The 14,932-nt window shown below is 34.0% G+C and overlaps 1 protein-coding gene across 6 annotated transcripts in view; it reads right to left on the bottom strand.

Annotated features, from left to right (window-relative positions):
• PHF14 (PHD finger protein 14) overlaps positions 1–14,932 on the bottom strand; it is a 168,582-nt gene that overhangs the window by 61,462 nt on the left and 92,188 nt on the right. Inside the window, exon 17 of one of the 6 annotated variants that reach the window (XM_059712434.1) lies at positions 288–4,587. The exons of the other annotated variants lie outside the window; for them this stretch is intronic. Coding sequence (XP_059568417.1) covers positions 4,575–4,587 — 13 coding nt within the window. The 3' untranslated portion in view covers positions 288–4,574. Of the gene's footprint in view, positions 1–287; positions 4,588–14,932 lie in introns of those variants that run through there. 6 annotated transcript variants of the gene reach the window in all.

Genomic DNA, 14,932 nt, shown 5'->3' with positions numbered 1-14,932 from the left:
AGAAACAATTAAGTGCATGTCCTATGCATATAATTTGTAACTAAAATAAATGTCAGGAAGAAACGATATCCCCAACATGTGATTTGAAAAGGAATGTACTTCTCTTATGATCAGGTTGATCCATAATCAAGCTATTTTTTATGTCATGAGAACATTTTATTTAGATCCCTTCTAGGTCTATATGGAGTAAAATACAATACTGACTCTAAACATAGATACTATTACATCTGTTCACTTAGAAAACAAAATAAACAAAAAAAAAAACACCACCCTAAATACTGAGAGAATTCATAGATTGGATTTTTTTACTTTTCCATCATTCCATGTATAAGTTCTATACAAGAAAGATAAAAAGAATTGGTCTTGAATATTAACATTACTTAAACAAAATCTTACTAGCAGCTTAAACACCTACACAGATCTGTCAACCAGGAGGGAAAGATTCTTTCATTGAACAGTAACCAATTACTGCAGTTGCTCATTTTAAAAGATGGAGAAGATGCAGGTCTGTGGCCCATGAGTTAAATCACTTTTAACATAATACAAACACGCACAAAATTCTGCATTCTACAATATTAGAGTAACATTTAATATCAATAAAGACATTTTTCTTTTATTTTACAATCTTAGTGCAAACCACTTATATAAGCATTTTCTAAACAAAATAACTAGAAAATGTCTTTATAGCATATTTCACAAATATAAGACTAATGTGAAGGCATTACACACTTTTTTCATTAGTGCCACTATAGACTTTTATCACAGCCAGTAATGAATGAAAGAGTGGTAAGAAAGACAGAACTATTTTTTATACATGAAAGTATATTAATTGGAAAAATATATGGATAATTATCAAAATCCTAATTCATATTTAATGATAACTTAAATAACAAGATCACTCCAGTTAGCTACATCTGCACAACCAGGTTACAAGATTAGAAGTGAAACAAAAAAATGAAATATGAAATCAAAGAATTCATATAAAAATACATAGTAAGGTCAACTACCTCTTCACAGCATGAGAGAATGATTCAACATTTCCATACCTGAAACACGTCTGCTTTGTTCTTTAATAAACTGATCTCCATCTGCTCATGCCCCTGGAAATATTTCAGCCGTACAACCTGCTGTGCTCAAGCCCTACATAACTTTGTATTTACCTGTTCATAATTAACTAATTATGCCCTAATCAATAGTGTAGATCTTCATTTTACAATGTAAATCAGATAAATGAGATAATGACTGGGGGTCAATCTTATTTTATTTACAAAGCCCAGCGTGAGCATCCAATTTCATTATTTCTTATGTGCCTGAACAGCAGTGAATCTTATCAGCAGACCTGCAGAAAGTCGTAGGGCGAGTGCTGGGAGAAAGAGGTCTACGTTTTTATTAAGAATGTATTTGCAAAGCATGTCCATCTCAGAAATATTTTTATGCACAATCCTTAGTATATGTAAAACTTAACAAAGTGCTGACTCAGGTTACAGAAAAAGATTTCTGCCTTCATATGCCATACAGCACTAAAGCTGAATCTCTTATACAAGTTACAACCCATCAAAAACTATTTCAGAAAATAAAATTAACAATGTTAATACTTCATTCTGCTGCAGAGAGTCCTTCTAAATTCCTTGAATAGATTTTGGTGAAATATTCATAAAATATGCCATACTGTGAATCAAGCAAAACAGTGGTAACTTTTGTCAAATAAAGAGTATTAAGTGCTTAAAATGGGGGGGAGGGGACAGAGGGGACATCTGTAATAGTCTCAACAATAAAAGATTAAAATAAAAATAAAAAGAGAGTGGTCTCATTAGTAGTAGAATATAAAACCAAGAAAATACGATACTGGGTGTGAATATTCTTATTGTTTATGGTCAGTAATCAGTTTTTAATATCATAAATGTAAAATTAGATAAAAATTCAAGAAACATAATTAACAAAGATATTTAATGATACAGAAATATCATTTCTAAATTTAAAATGGATAAAGGTTAAGGCTAAATTTTGTTTTCATGTTCAAATATCCTAATTTCAAATCTTTTTTCAAAAAGAATTAGTGAATTATGGATGAAGATACATGTTTCTTGATTCATTTCTGAATCTAAAATATTGCTTCCCTCATAATAGGTATAAAATAAACATGTAACTGAATTTATGAAAATGAAGAAATGATATTGTATGTGTTGTAGATGAAACTACCACAAACATTTTTATACGGAAACAAATATTTTTAAAAATATAAGGACCTTTTTAAGGATATTAAAACAACAATCAATCAGTGTCAATCACAACACAATGATTCTTTCAAAAATATATACAAATGGTTCTCAAAGTGGTGTCCCTGGCTGGCAGCATCGGCATCACCTGGGGATTGATAGGAATGCACATTTTCAGGCCTCACTGCAAACCCACTGCATCAGAAACTGCTGGGAGCCAGGAGGAGGGAGTAAAGCAGGGAGAAGGCAGAGGAGACGGGAAATGTGGCAGAAATCCTGAGGCACTGTAAAGGCCGAGAACCACTGCTATATACCACCATGGCATTCTTGAATTCCAGTCATTTAATTTCTTTTCTGATATTTTAGTTTTTTTTCTTTCCCTGTTGCATAACAAACAGCCATCATTTATCTATTGTGCAGTTTTCTCTCACATTTGTCTGTGAATTGGTCCATATTTTATTAAGCACATACTAGTATTTTCTTTGAAAAGCAACTGGACCATTATGGTAAAAATTAATTTTGTACTGTGAAAGCATTTAGATTATCTGGAGAAAGTGTTTTCTACTCCCTTCAGAAGTTCTTTTATTCCAAATACCTGTTTCTAGGACCAATAATTATGAGTTATGCAGTTTATATTTGTGATGGGTGACAAATATTCTAAGGGCTAGCCTATCTACCACTGAAGGCTGCAAGAGAGAGAATGATAATGTAGTATTCTAATTAGAACCAAGGTGGAAGGGATTGTGATTAATGGTTATACCAAAACCACAAGGCTTAATGATTTCTAAGGAAATCTAAAATTATCACTAGCAATTTCTCACTATATATCAAAGGAGGGCCAGGGTATAACACATTAGCACATTCTTTTCAGAAAATGGCAATGTGTAATTTTTCTTACAATCAGCTGGAGTCCAGGCAATACTAATAATTATCAACATTAGTAAACTTATGTAGTAATAAATAGTAAGTCCTTTCTTATTCTTAAAACAAAAGCTTACTGGTTTGCTATAGGTTAGTTATACTTTTCCTCCAATGTTATAAGATCTTTTGATAATCCTTAATCTCAGTTTATACATATTTTATGTACATATTACTATTATCCAATAATATAGTTGATTACTATAACTATAGATTACTAGTAACGTTACACTTGCTTTTGATTATCTATCACATTGCCTACTCTATTCCTAAAGTTTAAACTATTTTCAGTTGCCACTATACCTGAAAAGATGTCCAAAACCACATTTATAGATCAAGAAATTCCAAGAAGCAAGTTGACAATTTACATGTATATGTGCATTTCAATTTCAGCAAAGAGTCTCTTCTAAGTCAGTTCAAGATGGAATGATGAAATAATCAACAAATTTCTGTAGTTGCCTTAAACCTCGATCATTACAGCTTGAAGATCAAAATTTAATTCTGTAAACCTCTGGAAAGATAAAGATGTTGATGAAGATCTTTCAGCTGGCAACTTGTATAGTCAATAAGCTTTGTATCTCCTTATTTCTTAACCTCATCCTTAAGGTTGAAAAAATAAAATTATACTGAATACAGAAAGTTTGTATTATGTCAATAAGGACTGAATAAATTTGGGCATTACTAAAAAATATCTAGAGATCAACACAGACATACTCTTACTTAGGAGCTTCAAATCTGAAGTTGTAAAAATTTCATGCTAATAATATCAGCGCTTTCACACAATGAGTCAAAAATAGAATACATATGCTTTACAAGTCTTTCACTCCTACTGAATATGATAAATAGAAATAATGTTTAATGTAAGAGTCTACAGTTGTTTCTCAATGTAGCATTTCATATATGAATATTTATATTGAGTTGGATGAAGCAGAATAGCAGACTAATGGAATGCATTGTCTTTCTTGTTTGTTACTGGTAGTGATCAACAACAGTAATAGCACATTGCAGTTAAGTCCCATAGGCTTCCATAGCTCTTCAGTAAGTCCAAATACTGTATATCATCATTTGCCAAAGAAGCAAGAGGGGAAAACATTACTTAATAGGACAATTCTGACAAGACATTATCTAGTATTTTTCAACAATGCACATATCAAATATTCCTGATTAGTGCAAAAAAAAAAAAAAAAAAAAAGACAAAAAGTCCACGCAGGCAAATTAAATGCCTTGTCAGTCCAGGTAACAAACCAATCAATTACATTCTATCCAAACCTGACAAGCAAAGGCAACTTTTTGCAGTGATAAGCTTATGGGAAGGACAAGATAGCTGTTCTCCTTTACTTTATGTACTCTATTGAGAGTGTTATCCACATTTTTAAAATCACACTTATAAAAGAGGTTTCCAGGATTGCCTCCGAGGATGAGCTGTGGCAGAGTTGGGTCTCATGAAGGGTATCTACACAGTAAAGTGATAAGAAAAGAACATTAACATTTAAAGATCATAGCACTCTGCACTATGTCTTATGAAACATACTAACAACACCACAGTAGATTCAAATAACATATGATCTGGTCCAAGATACATACCCTAAACCTAAATGCCAAGATCTTGTGTAGGGTTTTTACTAGTTAAAATGGAACTAATTTTTCACTTGAAACATTGAGTTGCCTCCTCTTTAATTATTATTACTTTTAGTTGTCAGAATAAGTCTATCTTACTAAGATAAAACAAAAATAAATGATGAAGGGTTTGTATTTACATAAGCAAACATGTATTTGCTTAATAAATGTCTTGAAAAATAGCAGTGTGCTATTTTTTGTGATCAAATATAGCATTTTAACAACCCTTGAGAAAGCATATAACTGTGCTGAAAACAAGCACACCTAAACCAATATGTACAGGGCTGGTTCTACCCAACTCTAGAGTCTTAGGGAGTAAATTTTCAAGTGATTCTTATTCCCTGTGCCAACACTGTCTTCTATTTTAAAAAAAAAAAAAAAAAAACTATACCAGAAATGTTTGGTTACAACCGTGAAAATTATATCCCTAACTAGCTATTTTAGAGGATTGTGCAACAAGAACAACAGAGAATACAACACATTGTAAATACCTGGTCATAGATTATAAATGCACCAATTTTAGCCAAATTTTCAAAACTCAAACACTTGTATTTCTTTCTCAAGACTTTCTCTAGTGTTTCTTGTACTGATTTCCCCTATTAACATATATCCGTTTGCTACCTTTGTTCCTTTATTTCAGAGGAGAAATTTTAGGTGCTTAGTGATTAGAATATTTTTTTTTACTATGGTAAACATAAAAATTTATCATTTTACTCAGATATTTATATTAGTGTAGGTGAGGGGAAATTGGCAAGTAGTCACACATCACAGAAAAAGTTCATTTTCATATTTAACTATTAGAGAGATGTGTTTAATGCTTCTAAGTTTCATTGAGAAAAAGAAAGTGAAAAGTGGCACAATCACAGACAAACACAGCACTACTGAGAACAGCTACCATGCTGAACTGGGTAACCGCCAAAGAAAGCCAAAACAAAAGTGTACAAGGAAAATAAAGAATATAATGGCAGAGTTTTCAGAGAAATGTACTTATCGACACATGAGAAATAGAGTTGAATCCGCTTGCTGAATAACAGGAAAATAGATAGGAAGAGTTTAATTCCCTTGTTGAATAGTTACATGTGCTAACTTTTCTCAGTGCTTCAGTCTTTCAGTGAGAGCTTTAGGCACACCCTGAATCATATACTCTGAGCATTGCTTTGTCTATAGGTTAGGCACTACCAGGTCAGCACAAGGCAAGAGGAAGCAACCACATCATTTACCACAGAAGTGCAATGAACGCTTCATTACAGGCACAAATGATGGAGACTAGCAGACAACACTGAAGATACGCGTGTATTTAACTTTGATAGGAATACGAACATACATGCATTGGGTAACAGGAAATCTGCTTTAACCACCAATTAAATATAAGTTGACGTTTAACTTTGAAAAAAGATAAAAAGCTATCAATAGTATTCTTCCATCCTAAAGTTTCACTTAATATTCCAAATGTCCCTTAAAGCCAGAGTAAGCAATGTGACTTCCTTGGCTGCTATCATCCTGGGATAAAAGACTTGCCGTCTTGTACTTGAGAGATCAAGTTTTAGCTTTGTCTTCATTCCCTATGAACTTAGTATGCTTACTTACAAATTAATGCAGAAAAACTGAAATTAAATAACTTCAAAGGACTTCTCTGATGTATGCACATGTAGTCTGTACCTTATATAGTTGGAATTGCCTGCTAAGAAGAAACATCTACTAAAGCAGTATAGTTGGTGAGGCAGTATGCCTTCAAGGGCATGAGCTACTCAGTTAAGACTGCCTAGACTCACATACCAATGCTGCCATTTTTAGTTGTGTGATCAAGGACAAGTAATCCTTCTAATTTTCCTCACCCATAAAGTAGGTGAGGGAATCAACACCTATTTTATGGGGTGGCTATGAAGATTACTTGAGATAAAATACAAAAGGCACCAGCACATTGGCCCATAATAAACAAGCACTCTATAAATCTCAGCAACCAATATGAAGAACAGTAGATTTATCAAACACTATAGAAGTGTTCAGTGGAAGGGACTATATTCTAATACATAATTTATATTCTAATACATAATTTATATAGTATAATTTCAATATGTAATTGGAATAATTTTTATTTCATGATGTTTAGTGTCTATGTACCTCAGTTACCTAATCTCCAAAATGGAGATGTGAAACCTCATAGGACTACTGAAAAAACTGAATGAGCTAATACACTTAGCAGAGAATAGAGTCTGGGAGATAGTAAGGTCTAACATTAGCTTTATTTTAATTCTCAGGTGATAAAGTCTTTAAAATAATATGCCTGGGTTTAATTATAATTAAAAATATAAGATTTTTATACATTATGACCTAGATATCAAAATCTATCAACTCCAAAATGTTTAGCCAATCTTATTTTCAATTTCTGTTCACCTTTAGTTTTATTTCATATGTCCAAAACTATACAAAAATAATACAAATCAAAACATTGTTACAGGAGGAACAGCTAAAAAGGATGTTTGATTTTACAAAAAGAAGAAAAATAAGAAGAGAATATACTGCAGGTCATCTAAAAACATTTCATTGAACATAGTTTCATTATAATGTTGTTAGGATGTGTGGGAACTTAAATCTTGTTTATATCAATTAATCCATGGTAAAACTGGTTTTGCTTTCATTTAAAGTCGCAGAACCTATCCATGGCATTATTGAGGACATGACAGTAGCAATTGGTTTCTAATACTATAAGCTGGATTATGCTTGTTTTGTATGATTCCAAGCACTGAAATTATTGAGAGACCTGTCAGCTCTATTGGAGAGAAAAACTGCCAATGGTCTGAGCTGCCACCAGATGGAATATGTTACCTACTTCTATCCCCGACAGAAACTCCTTCCTTGTCACTTAGTAGTGATACTGGGCAGATAATTCAAGTCTCAGATGAATAATGGAATAACAGAGTTGGAGAGCATTTTCAGGACTGTATAGTGTTTGTTTTGGCATCTCTTTAAGTTATAAAAGTTACAAAATTTTAGAAAAAATGAGGTTGAGCCCGCATTTAACAAATGAGAAGATAACTTTAGAAGTAACTTAATTCAAGGTCATTCATCTAGAATTGGGGCCACTGTGCCAGTCTTTCCAAACAACTGAGTATATAATAAGTAACCCCTTCTTTAAAAATTAGCAATATTAACACACTGCAATTAAAAATAATTTTTAAATTACAAAAGCAAATTTTACTAAAAACAAATGAGTGAAATGAGAAACATTTCATTGCTATATGTGCTTAAAATTATGATGTTTACTACTCTAAAATTGTATACTCCAGAAATACCACACTTCACTATGTAATTAATGTATACTATGTTCAGGCTTCTGTTTTCTTTACTTTTAATAATTAACTTTACTTTTTTTAATTTTAAAAATTGAAATGTTAACACATAAGATGAAAAATAGTAAGGAGGGTGTTTTATCTTGAAGGCTGTTTGCTGGGTTCTGTTCTGAAAGAGCTGCATTCAATACCAGTCTTTGCAGGTGACACTCATCAGGATCTCCGCTACTCAAATTAATAATCACTGGGCCTGGTTGCAAAGAATAATGCAAAAAGGATATTCAAGTAGAATCTGCAGACGTTTCGTGATTACTTCTGGTATTACATTTCTAACCTGATGACCATTTATGACAGATAATGGGAGTCGCATGGGCCAGTGGCAATCCAATGAGAATTATCAGGGTGTTTCATTAACAAGGATCAAATTGATGCCTCAAAAAGAGAAACCAATGGACACCACCTCAGGATGGCCTTAAATTAAATCTGGACACCTTTGGGCTTTAGGGCCTTTTTAAAGATTCTTGAGCATTTTTTAAGTAGAAATAAATTTGGGCTTCCAAAAAAAATTATGAATCATGAAAAGTTATTAAAAGATTTAATGTTTCAATAGATTTTGAAAGTCAAGGGATGTCACACATTAAATACTAAATTTGTGAGACAGGCTAACCATTCCACACGTCTAACAATCATCAACTTAATTATAAAAGAAAAATTACACTAAGTAAACATTTCCTTTTTAACCCAAATTTTATCAGAATACCACCTTAATAAGAAAAATTAAGTGGCAGTTTGGCTACTTTCATTATATAAATACAAATATTTTGAAAATTAAACATCTCTTCCCCAATTTTTACTAATAGAAAAACTATTTAAAAATAACTTTTAAGTAGTTTCCTTCACAAGACCCAGTTTATTTTCTAATTTCCCCTTTAGAATCTCTTCTCTTCATGATGTACAATGCAGCATCGGTTTAGGTCTAATGATATTAACTTAAATCAGTGACCATAGATTTTATAAAGCCAGATTTATGGGAAAAGGCCACATTCTTGGTGATAGATATGGCCAAGTAATTTATAAGAACAGTTATGTAAAGCATTTGATTTTAGATTTTAACTGTTCTGTGCTATAAGACCTCTCTGTTACCCTAAATTGCTTAGCAAATGCTCAAGACAGCCTTGGAAGGATGGTTATTCGGAAGAACAAAGTAAAGAACAGCTGATTTCCGTGGAGAATGAAGAAGCAGAGAACATATGGCCTTCTCTAAATATTAGGTAGAATACCGGAGGGCTTTCCACAATGAATGGAGTTCCAATTTTGATCAATTTATCAGGCAAGAGAAAGACCCAGAGGCTGGGGAATTAAAACATATTAAGTCTACAGAATGTGGTTATACATTAGCAATAAAAATAAGGAAAGTCAAGGCAAACAGGTCCAAAGAGGGCTAAGCAGAAGTGAGAAAAACAGAAAGAAGGCAAGAGGAAATCATGAAGCAGCTAAGGTATACAGAATAATGTAGTAGAGAATAGTGAAACAAAAATTGAGAAAGGCCTCAAGGAAGCCACAAGAATGTGACAAAGAGGAAATGGACATCAAGAAATGCTATGATGGAAAATTGTTCCCAAATTATTATGACATTTTTAGTTTTCAAATAATACAGAACGGCCATATGTTTTGAAATTTTCAACAAGATCATTAAAATTGCATGAATAAAAATGTATGAAAATTCTACAAAATTATATGGATTTAGACATTTTTTATATTTTAGAAATTTTTTGGTATGTATAATTTTATAACAAATAAAAATTTTAAATATATGTTTTCACTTACCTGATTTTATTTTTGTAAAAATAGGTGTTACTTTTTAGAACAGTTGTAGATTTACAGAAAAACTGAGCAGGTATACAAAGATTCACAAATACTTCTTCCTCCCCACACACAACTCTTTCTTTAAATTTAAATGTTAAAAGTCTTCATTTTCACATCATCGCACCTTTGATAGGTCAGGGGTAAGGAAAAATGAAGGAGAATGCCAGATAGACAGAAATAGAGGAAGAGATAAACATACCAAGATTTGGAAGTATGCACACTTCATCAATTCTTATTCAGTCCAACAATAAGGAACAAGTCGCTGAGTTAGATACATGGGATAAACACTGAACTTGGAGAATGTGAAGAGGAAAAAGATTTTCACATGAAGACTGAGCTAGCCTTCACTCTGCCTCTGGCATTGTGTGTTTTAAGGTTTTATACTACTTGTGAAGTAGTAAAATAATATTTGAAGGGAATCAGTGATACATTAGGATTTATATTATAAAATGTAGGTCAAGAGGTCTAACTAATAAGACAAGAATGTATACAAAACCAAATCATAAAAATACTCAATGCAAAAGCAGGCAGAAAAAGAAAGGAAAATGACAAAGAACAAATGGAATAAAAAGAAAACAATGCCAAGCTGGTAGATTTAAACCCAACTGTATCAATAATTACATTAACTCTAAGTAATGGAACCAATTCAGATAAAGAAGGAGATTCTCAGGTTGTATAAAATATCAATTTCCAACTATACGCTGTTTACTAGAAATCCAATCCACTTTAATGTGGCCTGTGTGTGCACATGTAAATATTTTAAATATAAAGATACAGATAAACAAAGGAGAATAAAAGATATACCATGGAAACAGCAATCAAAAGAAAGCTGTAGCGCTTATAGTAATATCAAAGTAGGCTGCAGAGCAAGAACATTACCTGGGTAAAAAGGACATTACATTGATAAAGGGGTCAAATCAGCAAAAAGAAATAACAAAAGAGATTCAAAATGTATAAAGCAAAAACTAATAGAACTCCAAAGTGATACATACAAATCTATAGTTATAGTTGGAGATTTTAATACTCTTCTCTTAGTAATTACAACTAGATAGAAAGTAAGTGTATATAATTACAACTAGATAGAAAGTAAGTGTATATAAAAACACCTGAACAACACTGTCAACCTAGTTTTATAGGATATTCCACTCAACAACAGATGAATACACATTCCTTTCAAGTGCACATGCACCAAGATAGACCTTAATCTGGGTCATATAACAAACCTCAATGAATTCATTTTCAAATAATACAGAACAGCCATATGTTTTAGAAATTTTCAACAAAATCATACAAAATATGTTCTTTGACCAGAGTTGAATTAATCTAGAAATCATTAACAGAAAGCCAAATGGGAAATCCCCCAAATATCTGAAAATAAAACAACATACTTCAAAATATCCCAGTAGTTAAAGAGAAAGTCACAAGGGAAAATAAAAGCTTATAGTCTAAAACCTGAAAGTTTTGTTGGGCAGGACTGCGGCATTGCACTTTCTGATTATAGTAAAAAAAGAAAATTTAAATATCAGGTCATGGTCTGTAAAAGCTATTATCAGATATTGCACTATTTCAGAGCTGTCTAGAGCCATTGTTATTGTCAATCTGGTTCATGGGTCACTGTTAGGGAAAAACATGTTTTTAACTGGCCTGTCATTTTGGATGCAAAGCTTTAAATGATTCTGAAATTATCTGCATCCCTCCTTCAACATTTCATTATACCATTTTGGCCAAGAGTACTGAGTCTCCTCACTAAAATTAGCTCTATGAGTCAATGATCAGGTTCAGCTAACAGCTAACAGGGCTCTTGGTGTTATGAGGTGCCTACATAAGCGCAGCTCCAGTCTAAAGACTTCCAAAAGGCCCACTCACTTGGGTTTAGATCAGTAAATATGTAAGCAGATGCAAAAAAAAAAAAAGGGATTTTTACATTCTCAAGTACATTCCTATGTTGTTCACCTGTGTATATTGAGGAGGACTAAATTCAGGATCAGGCGCAAATGAATCTATATATATCTATATCTATATCTGTATCTATATATATATCTATGCCTAAGCGACTGTTCAACCATTAGCTATGATGTGCACTGACCACCAGGGGACAGATGCTCAACACACAGGCACAGAAACATGGAACAGCCTGATGACTCTCAGACAGAAGGAGGAAGAGGGGAGGGCAGGAAGAGATTAACCAAAGATCTTACCGGTATATGCATACTAGAGGCCTGGTGCACGAATCAGGCCTGGCCGAGAATCTGGCCGAAACTGGCAGTTCGACATCCGCTGAGGGGTCCTGGATTGTGAGAGGGTGCAGGCCAGGCCAAGGGACCCCACCAGTGCACAAATCTGTGCCCTAGGCCTCTAATATACAATAACTATTTGCTAAATAAATGCTTTTCTAAAGTCTTCCCCAAACTGTTAGAACTTAGTATATTAAAAGAGTAAAGCTAAGGGACTGGGAGAGAACTGGCATAGCTACTACTAGGTACCTAATACCTGTGAAGCTTTGTAAAACCTCAGATGCCCAAACTCCACTCCATAAATTTACAATCTATTGATTCAAACAGTGGGCTTTTTGTTATTTGTAATTTTTTCTATAGATGAATTGCAACCAAGCTGAATGCCACTATCATAGGGCTTAAGCTAAAAGACTTCTGGGACAAAGCAATGATTTTCAAAGTGTAGTCCTCAAACCATCAGAATCAGCATTAACTGAGAAATTGTTAGAAATACAGATTCTCTGGCACCACCTCATAACGTCCAAAACAGAAACTCTGTGGTTGTATAAGACTTCCAGATGATTTGAATGTATCCTAAAGATTAAGAAGCTCTACTTAAAGTAGGGCAAATTCAGCTGGCATGAAGGCACCACAAAGAAAGAGGCATGGAAGCAAAAGCTAAAAACGAAATAAATACACAGATAAATTAATAAAGAGGGTAGGAGACAAATTACAAATGTCCCACAGCTTTACTTAATGTGAACCAGCTAACACTCAACTAAGCAGAGACAAATATTATTTACACACAAAGATATTTTCTTCACCAAAACAAAGCTTTAAAAAACCCCACAGAGTACTAAGCAATCTTATCTTAAAGCTCTCCTATCTTGTCATTACATTTCTCTGGACTTAGCCCAATTAAACCAAGGACATCAACCCAATTCTTTCATTGCCTCCATTCTTATAGAATACTAGAGCCTGGTGCATGGACTCATGCACTGGTGGGGTCCCTTGCCTGGCCTTTACCCTCTCGCAATCTGGGACCCCTTGGGGGATGTCAGACTGCCAGTTTTGGCCCAGTCCCCGCAGGCCAGGCTGAGGGACCCCACCAGTGCACGAATCCGTGCACCAGGCCTCTAGTGTGCATATGAGATCTTTGGTTAATCTCTTCCCACCCTCCCCCCACTTCCCTCTGAGAGTCATCAGTCTGTTCCATGTTTCCATGCCTGTGTGTTGAGTGTCTGCCCCCTGGTGGTCATTGCACATCATAGCTACAGGTCAAACAGTCAAATGGACGGACAATCGCTTAGGTTTTTATATATATAGATATAGACGATTTCCTATCAGACAAACCTTCAGTATCCAGAGACACAGTCATTTACTTTCAGGTAGGAGAGTTAGGATTTGATGCTCGAGTTTTGTAGAACAAATCTCTAACAGTTACTAAATAATCTGAGTTGGATTCTGCTCTGTATTTATAATCCCAAAACTTTAAATATGTTCTGGAAATTTCTCATTAAACACAACTAAAAAGAAACCTCACAACCCCCTATGACACCACTCATCTCTTGTATTTGTCTCCGAAATATAAATATAGCTACAAACCTTTCTGTTACCACTATCACTATTCTTTCCAGTTACAGGTATCCCCCACTTTTCAAAAGTTCAGGTTAAACTTCTGCACTTTTACAAAAGACCTACATTAGTACCTGTTTCACTAACAGAAATAAATTCAAAGATGAGTTTTGCTTTAAAAAGATGAAGAGCAAAAATAGCATTCAGTGTTTGTTCTGCAGCAAACTGTTCATGCACCTTGAGCAGTGAAAGTGACACCACCAAGCTCCTTTCCCTAGAACAACACTCAGCATCGAGCCCCCAGAGCTTTGAACTGTGTCTGTGAGCGTCTGTGCTTTATCTCTGTTTTGTGTACCCGTTAGCAAGATGTGTTCTAAGGTATCAGAAAGCCTAAGAGCACTCCCAAGGGTGTTATACTTAGCATAATACTGGACATAATTACGGTTTTCAAACATGGTGAATGAAATAAGGATACTGGGCAGGCATTGAACTTTCCTGCACCCACACCAAGTATTGAGTTTTTGAAAGGGCACATAGGTTTGGGGCAGGTTTTGAGGATGTTATGAGTGCCTACAAAGAACTGAGAGAAAAATGCATGAAGCAAAGACATCAAGCATACTGTCATTTTTCAAGTCTTCCATATCAGCGACCTTCAACATCAAGTCAGGCAGACATAGAAGACGTAGGTGTTAGTGACATGCATGCCCTGATGGATTCAAACAACAATAAGATGCTAATAGATAACCTTCTTCCTCTCTCTCCTACACCCCAGTCTGCTGAACTTCCTACCACCCCAAACTCTATCAACTTAGCTTAGCATCACAGCTCTCAGCCCCCTGCCTTCCCAATTCTGGTTGAAACTACACTGTACATACATTATTTCTACCTTATACAGACTGCATAGCTATCATATTGTTTCTGCTTTTATTATATGTTAGTGTTATTTTAAGTTTTATGTTATTTGATTCTTTTTGGGATCTGGGAATGCTCAACAAATTTTCCATATAAATTAATGGCAATTGCTTCTTCACTTTATACAATTTCTGCTTTTGAAAGATTTCACAGAAACACTCTATTTTCAGATATCGAGAAAAATCTTTAGTTATATTAAAGTCAGCCGGTATCATTTAATATTCACCTTTCTTCCTTGCTTCCCCATTTTAGTTAATTATCTGCTACAATCTCCAGTGTGAATTTGTGTCTCCTGAATCCTCTTCATTTATTTTCCCATCAGCCT

Source organism: Myotis daubentonii, chromosome 10 (assembly GCF_963259705.1).
Source record: "Myotis daubentonii chromosome 10, mMyoDau2.1, whole genome shotgun sequence".
Classification (NCBI taxonomy): domain Eukaryota; kingdom Metazoa; phylum Chordata; class Mammalia; order Chiroptera; family Vespertilionidae; genus Myotis; species Myotis daubentonii.
This window is presented reverse-complemented; position numbering and strand designations above follow the sequence as displayed.